Below are 20,202 nucleotides of genomic sequence, written 5' to 3' on the forward strand. Positions count from 1 at the left end.
TGTTGATCTCACAATGACATTACCCTAAAAGGTGAAACAAAGTTTGAGATATACACACAGCATTAATGGTGTTGAAATGAAAAACCTTAAAATTATGGAATTTTAAACATTAAAAATGCAACTCACAAACATACAAAGGATTTCTCAGCAATGATCAGGAAATCACTACATAAATTAACAATCAGATATATCTCGTTCAGCAATGTTAAACATTTTTGGATGACTTCACATTGTAATTAGAGCATAAAAAGTGGAAATTCATATCCAGTGATTTCTGTTTACACAAACTTCAGCAGCACACTGTAGTTCTAGGGTTACAACTTCATTTTCACATTTCACTGCATGCATTGATGACAAAAGCTACTAACAGTCTCACAAAGTACCAATTGTAAACAATCACAGTTACACTATCATTACAACCACAAATTCCAGGACATTGTATAAATATAGGAAATTATAAATCACTACTTATTCAATTGTCAGTAGGTTAATATCTCTATGGGGCATGTGTCTTTACATCTTTTTTACAGGACTGGCAGGGAAAATGGAGGATATCAAATAAGTGACCCTTAAGATTTTCATCAGATGTGAACTTAGACTTTTTTAAAATCCAAAGCCCAAGTTGGCAAACACTGTCAGTTTTGGGGACATTGGGTAGGTTAAAAAGTGACGATGATTCAATGGAAAAATACTGCATAAATCAGTACATTTGTACATAAATGTAAGGTAGTTGCTAACAAAACTAGATTGTTTTTCTGCTACCACTTTGAATTGAACCCTTTTAGATTTTGATTTTCTTGTAAGGTATAGATGTTGAACCTAATTTCCCAACACTCATTCCTTAACCTTTACTAATTCAAAAATATCTATATAAAATGAAAAAGAGAAGCTCAACAATTACTTTGCTTCTTTTTTTCCTCTTTCTGGGTACTGTCTCACTGGACTAGAAATGACGAGAAATTTTGTTTTTCTTTCCACAGATGATGCCAGACTTAGAGTCTCTCCAACACTGCTTTTGTTTCAGCAATTTGCAATTCTTTATGCTTTGTTATACATTATTACTAATCAAAATTATAGCACATTTATGCTGTAAAATATACAAAATACTAATAAGGTTTGTTGACAAGGTATGCACATCGAAATGAGGAGTAGACCATAGCAGTTCACTTTCTGGTGTCTTAGAAAATTAAAAAGAAACAGCCAAGTCTGTCTTCTAACAATTCACTTAAGTACTAACCATCAGGACAACTGAAATTCTTCTAATACAGCAAACTTTGTCTTAACCGGACCCTTGATAAACTGGCAAAACTATACCTGAAATACCAGAAGTTTGTTGTATTATTGTGATCTCTGCAACATCAGCAATGTCTGAGTACAGGTGCAAGTGAGAAGGCTCTCTGCCAGTAAGTTATATTTAAGGCAAAGTTGCATTATTATTTAAAGTGATTTATGCTGCAAATAAAGTATAACAGTGATGTGTATACCCCCTGCAATATATTTCTATTACTTAGTGTGTGTTTTTACATTGATTATGTAGACCTCTTGTCCCATAGGTGCCGGTTAATAAAAAGTTGGCTATAGTTGAAAATCGTTGTCATCCATGGGTATTTGTCAAAAGAGGAATTATACTCATCCAGATTGTCCTGAAAAATCAAAGACATAATAACAGTTATGGGAGTTGTATTAAGGAGTTAAGTCAAGAACAGGCTTAGTTTTCAAGCTCCTCCCTCAACTTCCATGAAGTTCACTCAAATTGCTGGAATCAAAATGTACACATCATTTGACAATGGCTCTCAAACTGGGATCCATAAGCTCCTGGCAGACTGCGAAATTAAGTGCTGAGCAATACATGTGGTCTTGCTAGCCATATTTACAACCACAAACCAAATTTAAGAAAATGACTAGACATTTTCGGGATAAAAATAGAACTATGTTTTGCTGTTGCTATATGCAACATGAATTTAATTATCATTTTAGCAGTTAAATTTATTCTCATTAATAAGCTTTTTAAGAGTAAAAATATTTGTTTGTCCAATATGTCTGCATAAAATACAGTAAAGTGAATAATATTTTCCCTAAAGCTGTATTAATGCATTTTGTCCTCCTGTCAAGGCTAGCAATAGGGCACTTGAAGGACAGACTGCTCAGTTATTAGTCTTCATTTTTAGAATAGCAATAAACATACACAATAAATCAAGCTATGATGTACCAAAATTACATTTAGCAAGATTAGCTTTAGGTGGTTGCTTTATATTTTCAAACCTATTCTGCTTATCTCATGTTATTATTCTTCCTTCCTATCACATTCAAATTTTAGGAGAAAGGAAATGGGCAGACAACAAAATCTTGCATTGGGAATCACAATATTGAAACAAAAACAAAATAAAGACATAGCAGCAACACTAGCAAATCCATCCAACACAGCATATGAAGTATAATGAGGAGAAATGTGAAGTTGTCCTGAAAGAATAAAAAAGATCATCTATATGGTGAGTGATATCACAGCAGACAGATGCAGACAGATCTGATGCATGACTCACAGAAGGTTAGTATGTAGTTACAGCAAGTAAGTAGGAAAGCTAACAAAATGTTAACATTTATCACTACAGGAACTGAATACAAAAATAGGGAAGTTACGTCTCAGTTACGCAAGGTACTGGTGAGCCCATATCTGGAGTAGAGTAGCTTTGGTTGTCTTAATTAAGGAATGATATAAATACCTTGAAGCAGGTCAGAGGAGGCTCACTCAAACAATATTTGGAAATGAGAAGGTTAGAATGATTGGACAGACTCTGCTTCTGCCTAGTGGAGTTCAGAAGACCAAGAGGCAACTCAATCAACACAAATATCGTAAACAGTTGTTGTGAAAAGTCATACTGGGCTCAAGGCATTAACACTGCTTCTACTGAGATGCTGAGAGACTTGCTGAGCTTTTCCAGAACTCTATTTTTTAATCTTATTTCAGTTCTTCAGCAGCCACAATATACTTGATTTTATTTCCTTGATAAAAGGTAGATTCTTTTGTGTATCTAGATCTAAGAGTCACCATTTAAAAAAAAATCTGGGTTGCCTAAATAAAACTGAGATTTGGCTAATTTTTGTTCTATTGGAGAGTCATAAAGCTTTGGACTTCTTTTCCTGAAAAAGTGCTGGGTGTTAGAAGAATCCTTGAATGTTTTCAATGAAGAGTTGGATAAGGTTCTTGTTAAACAAGGAGATAAATGGTTATCAGTAGTTGACAGGAATGTAGATTTGAGTCTACAATCAATCTGCCATGATTCTACTGAATGGCAGGAGTCTCAGGAGCTGAATGGGCTATAGTTACTCCTAATGCATAGAACATAGAACATAGAACATAGAACAGTACAGCACAGAACAGGCCCTTCAGCCCACAATGTTGTGCCGACCATTGATCCTCATGTATGCACCCTCAAATTTCTGTGACCATATGCATGTCCAGCAGTCTCTTAAATGACCCCAATGACCTTGCTTCCACAACTGCTGCTGGCAACGCATTCCATGCTCTCACAACTCTCTGCGTAAAGAACCTGCCTCTGACATCCCCTCTATACTTTCCACCAACCAGCTTAAAACTATGACCCCTCGTGCTAGCCATTTCTGCCCTGGGAAATAGTCTCTGGCTATCGACTCTATCTATGCCTCTCATTATCTTGTATACCTCAATTAGGTCCCCTCTCCTCCTCCTTTTCTCCAATGAAAAGAGACCGAGCTCAGTCAACCTCTTTTCATAAGATAAGCCCTCCAGTCCAGGCAGCATCCTGGTAAACCTCCTCTGAACCCTCTCCAAAGCATCCACATCTTTCCTATAATAGGGCGCCCAGAACTGGACGCAGTATTCCAAGTGCGGTCTAACCAAAGTTTTATAGAGCTGCAACAAGATCTCACGACTCTTAAACTCAATCCCCCTGTTAATGAAAGCCAAAACACCATATGCTTTCTTAACAACCCTGTCCACTTGGGTGGCCATTTTAAGGGATCTATGTATCTGCACACCAAGATCCCTCTGTTCCTCCACGCTGCCAAGAATCCTATCCTTAATCCTGTACTCAGCTTTCAAATTCGACCTTCCAAAATGCATCACCTCGCATTTATCCAGGTTGAACTCCATCTGCCACCTCTCAGCCCATCTCTGCATCCTGTCAATGTCCCGCTGCAGCCTACAACAGCCCTCTACACTGTCAACGACACCTCCGACCTTTGTGTCGTCTGCAAACTTGCTGACCCATCCTTCAATTCCCTCGTCCAAGTCATTAATAAAAATTACAAACAGTAGAGGCCCAAGGACAGAGCCCTGTGGAACCCCACTCACCACTGACTTCCAGGCAGAATATTTTCCTTCTACTACCACTCGCTGTCTTCTGTTGGCCAGCCAATTCTGTATCCAAGCAGCTAAGTTCCCCTGTATCCCATTCCTCCTGACCTTCTGAATGAGCCTTCCATGGGGAACCTTATCAAATGCCTTACTGAAGTCCATATACACCACATCCACAGCTTGACCCTCATCAACCTTACTAGTCACATCCTCAAAAAACTCGATAAGGTTTGTAAGGCATGACCTACCCCTCACAAAGCCGTGTTGACTGTATTTGATCAAGCCATGCTCTTCCAGATGGTCATAAATCTTATCCCTCAGAATCCTTTCTAACACCTTGCAGACGACAGACGTGAGACTTACCGGTCTATAATTGCCGGGGATTTCCCTATTTCCTTTCTTGAAGAGAGGAATTACATTTGCCTCTCTCCAGTCCTCAGGTACGACTCCAGTGGAGAGCGAGGATGCAAAGATCTTCGCAAGTGGCGAAGCAATTGCATTTCTCGCTTCCCAAAGCAGCCGGGGACAAATCTGATCCGGGCCTGGCGACTTGTCAATCTTAATGTTTGACAAAATTTTCAGTACATCAGCTTCCTCTATCTCTATCCATTCCAGCATGCACACCTGCTCTTCAAAGGTTTCATTCACTACACAGGTCGTTTCTTTCGTAAAGACAGAAGCAAAAAACTCATTTAGGGCTTCCCCTACCTCCTCAGGCACCACACACAAGTTCCCTATGCTATCCCTGATCGGCCCTACTCTTTCTTTGACCATTCTCTTATTCCTCACGTAAGTGTAAAATGCCTTTGTGTTTTCCCGGATTCCTTCTGCCAAGCCTTTCTCGTGCCCCCTCCTGGCTCTCCTCAGACCATTTTTGAGCTCCTTCCTTGCCTGCATGTAATCCTCTCTAGCTGAACTTGACCCTAGCTTCCTCCACCTTATGTAAGCTACCTTCTTACTTTGCACTAGAAGCTCCACCGCTCTCGTCATCCAAGGTTCCTTTATCTTACCCCGTCTTGCCTGTCTCAGAGGGACATATTTACTCATCACTCCCAACAACTGTTCCTTAAACCATCTCCACATGTCTATAGTTCCCTTACCATGGAACAACTGCTCCCAGTCCATGCTTCCTAACTCGTGTCTAATCGCATCATAGTTTCCTCTTCCCCAATTAAATATCCTCCCATTCTGCCTAATCCTCTCCTTCTCCATAGCTATGTAGAATGAGAGAGTGTTATGGTCACTATCACCAAAATGCTCTCCCACCACAAGATCTGATACCTGCCCCGGCTCGTTTCCGAGCACCAAGTCTAGAATGGCCTCTCCCCTCGTCGGCCTGTCAACGTACTGCGTTAGGAAACCCTCCTGAACACACCTTACAAAAACAGCTCCATTCAAATCTTCTGCTCGAAGGAGGTTCCAATCAATATTAGGAAAGTTAAAGTCACCCATTACAACAACCCTACTGCGTCCACACTTTTCCAAAATCTGTCGACCTATGCTTTCTACAATCTCCCTGCTGCTATTGGGGGGCCTGTAGTAAACCCCTAACGAGGTGACTACTCCCTTGCTGCTCCTAATTTCCACCCATACTGACTCAGTAGGCAGATCTTCCTCGACAATGGAAGCTTCTGTAGCTGTGATACCCTCTCCGATTAGTAGTGCTACACCCCCTCCTCTTTTTCCCCCCTCCCTATTCTTTTTAAATGTTCTAAACCCTGGAATATCCAGCAACCATTCCAGCCCATGAGAAACCCATGTCTCTGTTATGGCCACAACATCATAGCACCAGGTACTGATCCATGCTCTAAGTTCATCACTTTTATTCCTGATACTCCTTGCATTAAAGCAAACACACTTTAACCGATCCCTTGGTTCCTTCCCAGGAAAATCCTTCCCACTAGCTGGTCTACCTCTTGCTACTGCCTCACCTGCATCAACGCTCACCTCTGGTATACAGCTCAGGTTCCCACCCCCCTGCCATACTAGTTTAAACCCTCTCGAACTACTCGAGCAAACCTTCCACCCAGGACATTGGTCCCCTTCCAGTTCAGATGCAACCCGTCCTTCTTGTACAGGTCCCACCTTCCCCAGAAGGCATCCCAATTATCAACATATCTGAAACCCTCCCTCCTACACCAGCTGCGTAGCCACGTGTTCAGCTGCGCCCGCTCCCTGTTCCTCACCTCGCTATCTCGTGGCACCGGTAGTAAACCAGAGAACACTACTCTGTTCGTCCTGCTCTGCAGCTTCCATCCTAACTCCCTGAAATCACTTTTTATATCCTCAAACCTATTTCTGGCTATATCATTTGTGCCAATATGTAACACGATTTCTGGCTGTTCACCCTCCCCTTTCAGAACTTTATACACCCGATCGGAGACGTCCCGGACCCTGGCACCAGGGAGGCAACATACCTTCCGGGAATCCCGATCTTGCCCACAAAATCTCCTGTCGATTCCCCTAACTATCGAGTCCCCTACCACGAGTACTTTTCTATTCTGCCCCCTTCCCTTCTTTGCCACAGTGTCAGGCTCAGTGCCAGAGAACTGACTACTATGTCTTTCCTCTGGTAGGTCATCCCCCCCAGCAGTATCCAAAACGGTATACTTATTGCTGAGGGGAATGCCCACAGGGGATCTCTGCACTGTCTGTCTGTCCCCCTTCCTCCCCCTAACTGTAACCCATCTATCCTCGTCCTGAGCCTTAGGAGTGACCAACTCCCGATAACTCCTCTCAATTACCCCCTCTGCCTCCCGAATGATCCGTAGTTCATCCAGCTCCAGCTCCATTTCCCTAACACGGTTTTCAAGGAGCTGTAGCTGGGTGCACTTCCCGCAGATGTAGCCAGCGGAGACGTGTGCCACATCTCCCAACTGCCACATTTTGCAGGAGGAGCAAGCAACTGCCCTAGCATCCATACCCCACTTATCTGAACACCCACTCAATACTAAAGCAGAAAGCTTACTTCAAGTAATAATAACAAACTTATGTTCAATAGAGAAAGTTTAGAATGAACATATGTTTACGTTTTAATATCCAGTATGAATATGACCATTAGTAAAAACCATTTTCCTAAATTAAAAAAAATTGTGCAAGTGCATTTTTAAAACTTATATAAATTATTTTGTATTATGTGTTCCACACCCATGGTGTAATCTTGCAGCCTCTGCCCATTTCATCTAATTCAGCAAAATGAGAAAAGCAAATAACCTCTATGACTGCACGGCCAATTTTCACTCTCTCAAAGCTGCAAACATTCATTTTTCCACCCCCCCCACGAGTGCAAAACATACAAATCATTCAATCCACCATATTAACAAGATATACAGTCATCATTGGGGCTATTGTGTTCCTAAATATCACAAATGATTCCATGAATTTCTTTCAGGCTGACCCACTTTCATGGTCATAATCTAAGCATCACACGTCCAAACAACAGATCAATTTTCGCCACAATTTTGATGCATCACTTTACTTTTCTCCTTCGTCTGAAATCCTTGCATTTTAGTCAATATTATTTTTTCTATTATGTTTATCTAGATTTTTAACTGGCCTTGTTGTTAAGCTCATTAAAGATTTGATCACCAGATTTCTCCTCCTCACGGTCCTTCCTGTTCATCAACTTTATCATAGAATAGAATATCATAGAATCCTGACAGTGTGGAAACAGGCCATTCAGCCCAACACATCCACACCATTGCTCCAAAGAGCATCCTATCCATCCCCATCCCCCTACCCTTTCCCTGTAACCCTGCATTTCCCACGTCTAGTCGACCTAATTTAGACACCCCTGGAGCACAATGGGCAATTTGCCATGGCCAACCCACCTAAACCTCACATTTTTGGACTGTAGGAGGAAACTGGAGCACCTGGAGGAAACCCAGGGAAACTTCAGTCTAAAACCGCTGATATTACATTGAACATAATTGCTTTGGACATCCATCCTCTGTTACATAAAATCACGGCACAAAAAGTAGTGAAGCACACAGCCAGTTTTCACAATGGCCATTGATAAAGATCGGACAATCTTTATTTTAAAATGCTAGTTCAGGGATACGTATCAGTTAGGATCCTAGGATAAATCCCGTGCTTTTGTTCAATCAGTGTCATGGAATATTTTATGCACACTTCAGGAGCAGTTTGGGCTTTAGTTTAAGTTCCCATGCTAAAACTACACAAAAATAACAGTCACCAAAAAAGTGGTTTAACTTAAAAAAAACAAGGTTCTTCCAGATTAACTGTATAATCCATTCACTTCTGTACTTTCTAGGTCTTAGTAAATTATCACCACTGATTTAGAACACTAATGAGATGACAGCCCTATGGACCTCTGGGACTGTGATGACTTTACCCTATTTTGATACATTGAACTAAATGCTATCACTTTAAAAATAAGAATGCTCACAATGGAGTGGATTGAAATCAAATACGAATAATATTCATTCTTCATTTTGAAGAGAACGTGTATTTTCAACGAAAAATTAATTCCCTAGATAGAATTTTTTTTGGAAAAAGATGGAAATTGCTGTAAAGACTTTTCTTGATCTTGTAAGTCATATTTCCTGCTCCACATCACTCCAGAAAGATTGCAGTGATTAATCTGATCACATTCTAGATTTACTTCAGGATAATGTGAAAGTATTAGAGTAAGGAGGTAGCAAGTTTTGAGAAGATTTGTAGCTCAGATTGAGGTTCTGGATGTGAGTTTGCTTGCTGAGCTGGAAGGTTAGTTTTCAGACGTTTCGTCACTTTATTTGAAAAAATATACTTTATTCATAAGACGTACAAAAAATAAAACATATTGATACACCTACCCAGTCATGCAAGCCACTCCGGGTTCCCCAGGGGGTACATACATCAACTAAAGGAAAAAAAAACAAAGCAAAAAAAATACCCCGGCAGACGTCACCCCGCACAGTCCCAGTTGGCCCCCTGACCAGTTGGGGAAGGCGCCAGATGGGCCCAGGTACCAGATAGGGCCCTTTTTTCTATTCTGGACGAGGGGTTTCATACCGTGGTCTTTCCCCACCGCGCCTTGGCAGAGGCTGCCCCAAGCTTTAGCGCAATCCCTCAGCACGTAGTCCTGGACCTTGGAGTGCGCCAGTCTGCAACATTCGGTCGGGGTCAGTTCTTACAGCTGGCAGACCAGCAAGTTGCGGGCAGATCAAAGAGCATCTTTCACCGTATTGATGGTCCTCCAGGCGCAGTTGATGTTGGTCTCGGTGTGCGTCCCCGGAAACAGCCCGTAGAGCACGGAGTCCCGCGTCATGGAGCTGCTCGTGACGAACCTCGACAAATACCACTGCATCCCCCTCCAGACCTCCTGCGCACAGGCGCACTCCAGAAGGAGGTGATCGACAGTCTCGTCCCCCACCGCAGCCACCTCGAGGGCAGCGTGCGGTGGCGCAGAGATTCTGGGCATGCATAAAGGATCTCACTGGCAGAGCCCCTCTCACCGCCAGCCAAGCAATGTCCTTGTGCTTGTTTGAAAGTTCTGGCGATGAGGCATTCTGCCAAATGACTTTGGCACTCTGCGTGGGGAACCACACGACGGGATCCACCCTCTCCTTTTCCCGAAGGGTCTCGAGGATACTACGTGCTGACCACTGCCTGACGGACTTGTGGTCAAAGGTGTTTCCTTTCAAAAATTTCTCCACGAAGGACAGGTGATACGGGACGGTCCAACTACTCGGAGCGTTCCGCAGCAACGAGGCCAGGCCCATCCTTCGCAACACCGGGGACAGGTAGAACCTCAGTAAGTAGTGATACTTGGTGTTTGCGTACTGAGGATCTACGCACAGCTTGATGCAGCTGCTCACAAAAGGTAGCCGTCAGGGCGAGGGTGGCGTTCGGTATGCCCTTTCCCCCATTTTCCAGGTCTTTGCACATGGTGTCCCTGCAGACCCGGACCATCCTCGACCCCCAAATGAAGTGGAAGATGGCCCGGGTGACTGCAGCGGCGCAGGTCCAGGGAATAGGCCAGGCCTGCGCCACATACAACAGTACCGAAAGCCCCTCGCACCTCACAACCAGGTTCTTACCCGCGATGGAGAGGGACCGGAGCATCCACCTGCCCAGCTTTTGCTTCAATTTGGTGACACGCTCCTCCCAAGTCTTAGTGCACGCCCCAGCTCCACCAAACCAAACACCCAACACCTTCAGGTAGTCTGTCCTGACGGTGAAGGGGATGAGGGAGCAGTCATCCCAGTTCCCGAAGAACATGACCTCGCCCTTACCCCTATTGACTTTGGCACCCGAGGCCAGTTCAAACTGGCCGCAGATATCCAATAGTCTACTCACTGACCGACGATCGGTGCAGAAGACGGCGACATCGTCCATGTATAGGGAGGTCTTGACCTGAAGGCCTCCACTGTCTGGGATAGTCACGCCCTTCAGGCTCACGTCCTTCCTGATGGAAGCGGCGAAGGGCTCCACACAGCACACGAACAAGGCAGGAGAGAGCGGGCAGCCCTACCTGACTCCAGATCTGACGGGAAAACTCTCCGATTCCAACCCGTTGATCGAGACTGCGCTAACGATGTTGGCGTAGAGCAGCCGGATCGAATTGCGGATGCCCTCCCCAAACCCCAATTTGGAGAGGATGTCCCTCACGAAAGCATGAGAGACCCTGTCGAAGGCCTTCTCCTGGTCCAGGCTGACGAGGCAGGTGTCCACGCGCCTGTCCTGTACGTAGGCGATTGTATCCCTGATGAGCGCGAGGCTCTCAGCGATCTTCCTGCCCGGCACAGCACAGGTTTGGTCAGGGTGAATCACCGACTCCAGGACAGACCTGACCCGGTTGGCTATGACCTTGGCCAGGATTTTGTAGTCCACGTTTAATAGTGAAATGGGACGCCAATTCTTAATTTCTTCCCTCTCCCCCTTCCTCTTGTAAATGAGGGCGATGACACCCTTCCTCATGGACTTGCACATTTCCCCTACCCGAAGCGCACTATCGTACACCTCCAGCAGGTCCTGGTCGACCAGGTCCCACAGAGCGAAATACAGCTCGACCGGTAAGCCGTCGCTCCCGCAAGTCCTATTCCTCTCCAAGGACTTGAGGGCTCTGGTCAGCTCAACCAGGGATATCGGCTGGTCCAGCCACTCCCTCGTGCCGTCGTCTAAGACCTCCGTGATAGACGACAGGAACGACTCAGAGGCCGTGCTGTTCGTGGGCTTCGTGTCATACAGTCCGGCATAGAAGGATCTGCTGATCCTCAAAATGTCAGCGCGAGACGACGTCACTGAGCCGTTGTCCTCCTTCAGCCAGCTAAGCACAGAGCTCTCTTTGTGCACCTTCTGAAAGAAGAAATGTGAGCACGTCTCGTCCTGCTTCACGGAGCGGACCCTGGACTGGAAGATTATCCTGGAGGCCTCCGCGGCGAAGAGCGAGGCTTGCTGGCCCCTCACCTCGCGGAGGTCCTCCGTGACATCGACCCCCATCAACTGCAGAAGGAGCAGGTTCTGCACCCTTTTCTGGAGTCGCGACAGCTTTCCCCGCCTCTCTCTCGCCATCCGAACACCCTTGAGGACAAAGAACTTCTTGATGTTCTCCTTCACCATCTCCCACCAGTTGCCCAGAGACTCAGAGGGGTTTTACGGTTCTCCAACCGGCATACTCCCTCTTAAGCTCCTCGACGTTCTCTGGAGTCAACAGAGTCGTGTTGAGCTTCCACGTCCCCTTGCCGGCCGGCTGGTCATCCTGTAAGTGACAGTCGGCCAGCAGGAGGCAGTGGTCAGAGAAGAACACCGGCTCGACGCCGGTGGACCTGACCGAGAACGCTTGTGACACAAACAGGAAGTCTATCCTTGAGCGGATAGACCCGTCTGGCCGCGACCAGGTGTACCTCCGCTGCGCTCCATCCGCAGGGGTGCTGAAGACGTCGAGCAGCTTGGCGTCCTTCACCGTGGCCATCAGGAATCTGGACGTGACGTCCAGTTCACTCCCTCCACCCACTGTGCCCACGCCGGATCTTCCATCTGCATCGATGATGCAGTTGAAGTCTCCGCCTAGGATGACCGGCCTGGACATAGCCAGCAGGGGTGGAAGTCGCTGCAGGACGGCCAACCGCTCATTCTGTACCGCTGGGGTGTACACGTTGATCAGCCTCAGGGGAGCGTTCCTGTAGGTGATGTCAGCCACTCGGAGGCCCCCCCCCCACCACCTCCTGAACTTGAGAGATGGTGAAGTCGCGCCCCCACAGCAGAATAGCCATGCCCGAGGAGCGACAGTCGTTACCCCCCGACCAGATCGAAGGCCCACAGGTCCAGGCGCCGGACCATTTCCCGTACCTGCTGAGGTGCGGTATCCCGCACTCCTGCAGAAACAGGAGGTCCGCCTTGATGGTGGTCAGGTAGGCCAACGTGGATACACATCTTGCGGTGGAATTGACACTGCGCACATTAATGCTCGCAACTCGTACCCCCATTGTGGGCAGTGACCGCAGTACCCTCCCCAAGTCCAAGGTCCAGCCCCTCCATCTGTCCCTACATGCCCATTGCCTGGGCTAACTGCTGGACGCTCTCCGGGCTGAGGAAACCGTCCGTCCTGCCTTCCGGGTGGCATCCTCCCGTCGGGGGTGCGGAGGCAGGAGGGTCCAGCTCTGGGTCAGGCTGGGGACGCGCTGTTTCCTCCTTCCTGCCTGGACGTTCCGGGGGGCCCTCCAGTGCCCCAGCCGCACTTGACTGGGTGTCGGAGGGAGCCTCAGGACGCCTCCCGTAACCTGGAAGCGGGGTGCTGCTTTCCTTCTCCCTCGAGATCTTTAACTTCTGCTTCGGGCGGGCCCTCTCCGAATCCCCCTCATCAGAGGAGCTCTTATAGCCCCCCTGTAGCTGCCTCTTCCTGCCTGATGGTTGCGGTTCCTGGGCCCGTCGACACACCTTCCTTCTCCCTTTCCATTGTCCACTCCCCTGGGTCGTCTGTCGCCGCCTCCATCGACTCCGGGTTGTCGGGGGGGAGCGGAGCCTGCAGGGGCGCTTTTGCTGGCCTTGGGCCCATCCTGTGGGGCTGGGCCCTCCTGCACGACCTGGCCCTCCTGCACATTAGTGGGATCCTTGCCGGGCCCTGGTGCCTTCCTCTCCTCCGGGGGAGGCTGGCCCCGCATTGCCCCTGCTGGCGACCTGGGCATAGGTGGTCCCCCGCTGCGGGCATGCCCTATAGACGTGGCCCACTTCCCCGCAAAGGTTGCAGCTTTTCTCTTGTGGGCAATCCTTTGCAAGGTGTCCCTCCTCCCTGCAGATGGTGGCTTTGCAGTCGGCCGCCACGTGACCTGACCTACCACAGGCATGGCAGACTTTAGGTTGCCCTGCATAAGTCAGGTAGCCCTTGCTCCCGCCGATCGCGAAGCTGGATGGTGGGTGTACGACGTTCCTGTCCGCAGCCATCCTCAGCATCACCTTGACCTGCCTCTTACTGGTCCAGATGCCAAAGGGGTCCATGATGTCAGTTAGGTCCCCTTCCACCTTCACGTACCTTCCAAGGAAGGTCAGGACATCAACTGCTGGCACATGCCGGTTGTACATGTGTACAGTCACCATACGGCTCCTCTGCGCTGGCATCACAAACAGCGCGACAGCAGTCAATACAGAGAGGGGGCCCTCACCTCCTTTCTCCTTGAAAACCTCCAGGAAGCGCTCGCAAAGCTTGGCACTCTGAAGGTCACGTCGTAAAGACCTCCTCCAGGGAAATCCTGCAGGCAGTAAATATCCGCAGCAGCAAACCCACAACAGTCCAACAGGACCCTCTTCACAAAGAAGGTGCGATCCACAGGTGCACCTTCATCCACCTTCTTTACGGAAACACGGATGGTGTTCCAGACCCCCCTGACCTGGGGCACGAGCACTTGCCGCAGCCATCGTTGCAGGTTGGCTGCTCCCCTGAACCAGCGTTAGGCCAAAGCCAGCATTAAGATCCACTGGTCGCAAGAGTGCACAGCCAACCCGACATCCTCCTTTCACCTCCAAGACAGCACTCTCCTCCTCTTGGTCCACAAGAGAGTGGGTCTTTATGTTGTTCCAGATGTAAGCTGGTTCACTGAGCTTGAAGGTTTGTTCCCAGATGTTTTGTCACCATTCTAGGTAACATCAACAGTGAGCCTCTGGTGAAGCGCTGCTGTTATGTCCCGCATTCTATTTATCTGGTTAGGTTTCCTTTGGTTGGTGATGTCATTTCCTGTTCTTTTTCTCAGGGGGATGGTAGATTGGCTCCAAATCAATGCGTTTGTTGATGGAGTTCCGGTTGGAATGCCATGCTTCTAGGAATTCTCGTGCCAGATAAATAGAAAGCGGGACATAACACCAGCGCTTCGTTGGAGGCACACTGATGATGTTACCTAGAATGGTGACGAAACATCTGAAAACTAACCTTCCAGCTCAGCGAGCAAACTCACATCCAGTAAGGAGGTATCAGCACTAAAATTGTAAACGCCAGTGCTTTTGACTCAGGAATTCTCAATTTTTAAAAAAATACACAAAAATAAGGCTTTAACTTTACAAGGAATGTGTATTTACATATATTGTTGCATTATCAGAAGATCTATTCAAAGTGATGTTCACCATAAAACATAAAACTTAAGTCAAAACTGTTGAAATTGCATCTGATCCTCAAACATCATGGATGAACTTAAATTTGCTCTCATTACTTTACTGAATATTGTTTCTCCCATCAATTAATAAACTGGTCGTGAAAACATTATCATTGTTAAACTGTAGATATAACCATTCATCACAGATATCAACAGAAGTCACCCATGGAGAAGATACTTCAAAACTATAATTGCACTTGTATTGAGGTAATTTGTCCATATGTAAAACGGCCTAAATCAGTATTACAATATTCTGCAAGCTTTGACAAAAAACTGCTGGATTTCCTGTTGTGCATTTACAATGTTGAAATTCTCTATCAGATTACAAGTGAATAATCCCACACTGTTTAATTTATGTTAATTCTGTCTTAAAGGGAAATAATCTATGTTGTCTGTTTCTTAATGGTGTCAGGATAGTTTCAACATCACAATGCTGGTATTCTCAAAAAGGGATTAATGCTGTATTGACATAACACAGCGTGGAGCTGGAGGAACGCAGCAGGTCAGGTAGCAGCAGAGGAGCAGGAAAGCTGACATTTCAGGTCGGGACTCTTCTTCCCGATGCTGCCTGGCCTGCTGTGTTCCTCCAGCTCCACGCTCTTTAATCTCAGACTCCAGCATCGGCAGTTCTTACTATCTCTCATAACCCGTATTATCTGTAATGATATTACAAAGGCATTATTTATGTGTAAACAGAGTGGTGTGCCATGAGATACAAATAAGTGTCTCACAGCTATCATTCATCCTTGAAACTTCCCCAATTGCAAGAGAGGTCAAAGCAGAGAAACAAAATTTGAAAGTTGTTAATCTTTAGGTTATTTCCCTTGAGAACACTGATTGTTCAGAATATTCACATTTCAGTAGTTTTCAGAGGTCCTGCAATCATTTTACTGCCCTATTTTCAAATTTAGAGCAACACATTATATCTGGGCAGTAATTCTACCATGGGTTATTAGCAATCTTATTTTCCAAATTTTACATCAATATATTACTATTTCAGGCCACAACTGCAGGCCTTTGTTTTATCAGCAGAAAGAACTCCTCTACCTAAATGGAATGAATTTTTATTCCTTAGTTTCAAAGATAGTGAGTGTAGTGAAAACTGATGGCACCTCAGGTACATTTGTAACATAGCTAAATAAGACAACGAGATGGAACAATTGAGCAAATTAGTCTTTTATTTTAGAATTTTAAATCAAAGTAGTCATCTGCTGCTGTCACATGGAATCCTGGACATTATCATGAGGCATAATTCTTCATTGACCCAAATACAGTTAATGTAATACAAAGATGTCACCCCAGATTAGTTCAGTGATATCAAATTCCACTGCACTAAAGTTCTTTCAGCAAAATAATTGTTCTGAGGAAGTCATTGACCTTCAAAAGTTAACTCTGCTTCTCACTGCACAAACATATAAAATAAAAACACAGTATAATAGTCTGTCCTAGCTCCTGGGTTCCACTGTCTTCTGGTCCAACACATGCTAATATGTTGGCTGGTAATTAACGCAATGGTCACTGTGTTCATCGTCATCAGAAACGGCTGCCCTCTGCTGTCAAGGTTCTCCTCTGCCCTTGGGTGAAACATTTAATTTTGAGCCAGGCAATGCTGTGTTAATGGTAAAATGCCAACAACACTTTAGATTAATCCCTTAACTGTCTGTTACCTTCCCGATCATTGTGCAATACATATATGCAAGTAAACATTATTCTTCATTTGTAAGCTCAAGCGCAGTTTTTAAAAATTGTTATAAACACTCAAGGCCAATAAAATCACTCCTCAATGTAACTCAGTATATTAAATTTTCACCTAAGCAGACAACACGCTGTCCTTGGGTTCTGACCTCAGCTGAGCCTTATTGGTGTCCGCAGTCTTGAATACATCCTCACTCACTTCGTAAGTCTCCCACTGCCGCGTCTATGTTGTGCTCTACAGCCAGTCCTCCAACTGCTTCTCCCTCCCGAGCACGGGGTTCCACTCAAACAGGTTTCGTAACCCTTCACCTGCTTCCCTCGACAAAGCAGGTTCACGTTCCCTTTCAATGGCAAATTCGCACCACTACCGTTCCCTCCTGCCCGCCTCCCCCCCCCCCGACCCAGGCCTTTCCGGGGGCTGCTCGTTGTCGGGAGGTTGACCACTCACTCCGCACACACCTGGGCGAACAGCAGTAGCTCCACCTGGAGAACTTGAGAGACAGTTTATAAACACACGCGCACGCTGGTCTCCGCACTGACAAACTCCTGTCTGATTCAAAGTTCAACACCACCATTCCCGAAGTGAGTGAATGAAGGTTTGATCAAAGCGAGTCAAGCTTTCACACCCTTCCCCTCCACCAATTGCTCACAACATCCACCAAGTATTTACCTTCTTCAACGCTGACATGGTATTTTTCCCTTTACAGCAGACTACAATTCATGACACTGCCAGCGCGGCACAGGAAATCCACAACAGCCTCACTTTTCCAATTCCTATTTGCGGCTTTTGATCGGACTTTTTTTTATTGTTTTTCAAAACAAAAATTCAAATAAGAAATTATTTTCCTCCTCCCGGGCGAAGCTACGAAGTCCTGCGCATGTGCCACAGAGATAGCAACACAGCCGGGAGAGCGCATGCGAGCTAAGGAGGGTGGACACGAGGCGCCATCGGACGGACCTACGCACGTGTGATGTGTTTCTCCTTGCCTCACTGACGCCGGGACGACCAATGGAAGGTCGCTGCCCGGTCAGACCCCGCCTCCCGGTCGGTGATTGACGTGTCGTTCGTGTGTTGTTGGGAGAGGGAAGACTCGTTGAAGGACGGTTCAACGGTCGGAGCGCGAACGGATGATTTGAACAAGAGTGGATTTCGAGCGGGATATGATGGTGGACAGGCGGCTGGGTAAGGGACGGTCCAGAGTTAGCAGGTCGTAGCTTCGGGCCCTGGAGGAGATGGGGATTCAACCCCGACCATAGTGTATGCAGATAGAGACAGAATTCTCTCGTCAAAGACTGACTCCTGCTGCCGAATCCCTGGTTGACCCCACTTCCTTTCCCCTGCGGCAGAAGAAGAAACCCCGCGGTGGCTGACAGTAATCCACCATCAAAACCAAAAATGCTCCGCGGTTCTGGCGGGTCATGTGTGGGGCAGCGATAGCGGTCATGGTTTTATTAGAGATAACAAGGTGTAGAGCTGGATGAACACAGAAGGCCAAGCAGCATCAGAGGAGCAGGAAGGCTGACATTTAGGGCCTAGACCCTTCTTCAGAAATTAGACCTTTCCGTTTAGGAGACACATTGAACTGGAAACCTTAATTTTTGTTTCTATGTCTAAAGATGCTGTCAGTCCTGATTTTCCTCCTGCAGCTTCCGATTCAAACAGTTCAGGGCCTTGATGGTCTGAATGTGTATTTTTCCTTTTTCTAGGGAGGAAGAGCTTGCCTTGCCAGAGCTATTTTTGCCTCCCATCAGGATGTATCTTGACTGCCTGACATCTAATTAATTCCAGTATTGAATGTGCAAGAATTCACCAACCCACTGTATTTAAATCTTGGGAAGACATGAAGTAATTGGAATCAGTTCATAGTTCAAACTGCACCCCTGACTTTCTATCTCGATAGGACACAAGGAAACACTGAGGATCATGCCCATGGAGACCCCGAGGGCAGCTGGAAAGGTGGATAATGTTGTTAAAACGTGTATGAGATACCTGCTTTAATTTGCCAAGGCACAGAGTTTAAGGCAGAAAGGTTATGCTGGAACTGTGTAATTCGTTGGTTAGGCCACAGCTTGAGTATTGTGTGCAGTTGGAAGGAGAAGGTGCACTGGAGAGGGTGTAAAGGAGATTTACCTTAATGGGGCAGGGATTGGTGGTGACGGGATAAGATTGAGATGTATAAAACTGGAGGGCACAGACAGGCTAGATGGGGAGAAACCTTTCTTCTTGGCGGAGAGATCAATGGCCATGCATCATTAATTTAAAGGGTTGGAAATTTAGAAGGAGGGGAAAAAAAGCTGTTGGGAATCTGGAAATCACTGTTTGCAAGGGTGTTAGAGACAGAAACTGTCAACATGTTAGTATTTAGATGAACATGTGCATGGGGAATGGGATTGCATTGGAGGGGGTACTTGCAGGGGGTGGTGTACCCATTTATTTGCCCTGTCCTTCTAGGTGATAGACGTCAGCTGTTTGGAAGATGCTGCCAGTAGTCTTGTGAAGTCGTTGCCACATGCATCGAAGTGGCAGTTAAGTGGACTGTGCTGGATGATATGTTGTCAGAGTTCCATTCATCCAAATGAAGTGGAAATAATTCAATCTCTGACTTTTACCTAGTAGATAATGAACAACCTTTGGGGAGTCAGGAGGTGAATTAATCACTACAGAATCTTCAGTTTGATCTGTCGGTGATAATGTTTATGTGGTTAGTCCATTTAAACAACAATGACCAAGATGTTGAAGATGGAGAATTCAACAGTGGTAATTACCTTGAGCACCAAGGCCAAAGGTAATATTCCTCTTTAGTTTGAGATGATCATTGTCCAGTTCTTGAAGTTTATGAGGAGCAAACTTTATATTAACCAGCACTAATGTGATTAGAAGTATGCTGGTTGATTAAATATTCCAGTTAATTAAGAGGTCCACATAATGCAGAATCACAATAAGTTATAGAAATGTAATGCAGTGTGGTGTGCACATCACTTATACTGTATTTAAATAATAATGCAACTTCGCCTTAAATAAAACTTGCCATTTGAGATCCTTCTCACTGTCACTCTCAGCTGTCGACTCGGATGTGAATGTACTGATGTTGGACTGGGGTGGACGAGGTCAGAAGTCCCACAACACCAGGTTATGGCCCAACAGACTTCAGAGCATTTGCCGTTCGGGTGAAATGAAAGAGAACTTCACAGGCACAGGATTTATAGGCCGAGAGATTAAAAGATCATGCAAATGGTGAGAGTGGAGTGCAGACAGACGGAATAATTTGTCTCAACAAGTGATCAAAAAGTGTCAGTCTTGATAATACAGTAAACTTCCAGTACATCAGGGATATATTTTTGCGAGCAAGTTTAGAGAAGATTTGTAGCTCAGGTTGAGTTTCTGGATGTGAGTTTGCTTGCTGAGCTGGAAGGTTCATTTTCAGACGTTTCGTCACCATTCTAGGTAACATCATCAGCGAGCCCCCGGTGAAGCGCTGGTGTTGTGTCCCGCTTTCTATTTATCTGTTTAGGTTTCCTTGGGTTGGTGATGCCATTTCCTGTTCTTTTTCTCAGAGGATGGTAGATTGATTTGGAGCCAATGTGTTT

The 20,202-nt window shown here is 46.0% G+C and overlaps 2 protein-coding genes across 5 annotated transcripts in view; one reads left to right on the forward strand and one right to left on the reverse strand.

The window, feature by feature from the left end:
• dlgap2a (discs, large (Drosophila) homolog-associated protein 2a) overlaps positions 1 to 17,566 on the reverse strand; it is an 894,975-nt gene extending 877,409 nt beyond the window's left edge. For both annotated transcript variants that reach the window (XM_048531787.2, XM_048531786.2), the window contains exon 1: positions 17,285 to 17,566. In XM_048531787.2, coding sequence (XP_048387744.1) covers positions 17,285 to 17,302 — 18 coding nt within the window. In that variant the 5' untranslated portion in view covers positions 17,303 to 17,566. The remainder of the gene's footprint in view (positions 1 to 17,284) is intronic.
• Positions 17,559 to 20,202, forward strand: part of LOC125452858 (glutamate-rich protein 1) — a 62,532-nt gene continuing 59,888 nt past the window's right edge. For 2 of the 3 annotated variants that reach the window (XM_048531789.2, XM_048531790.2), the window contains exon 1: positions 17,559 to 17,797. In XM_048531789.2, the coding sequence (XP_048387746.1) occupies positions 17,776 to 17,797 (22 nt within the window). In that variant the 5' untranslated portion in view covers positions 17,559 to 17,775. Of the gene's footprint in view, positions 17,798 to 18,321; positions 18,572 to 20,202 lie in introns of all 3 variants that reach the window. The other variant, XR_009445704.1, reaches the window with a different exon arrangement.

Source organism: Stegostoma tigrinum, chromosome 4, assembly GCF_030684315.1.
Source record: "Stegostoma tigrinum isolate sSteTig4 chromosome 4, sSteTig4.hap1, whole genome shotgun sequence".
Taxonomy (NCBI): domain Eukaryota; kingdom Metazoa; phylum Chordata; class Chondrichthyes; order Orectolobiformes; family Stegostomatidae; genus Stegostoma; species Stegostoma tigrinum.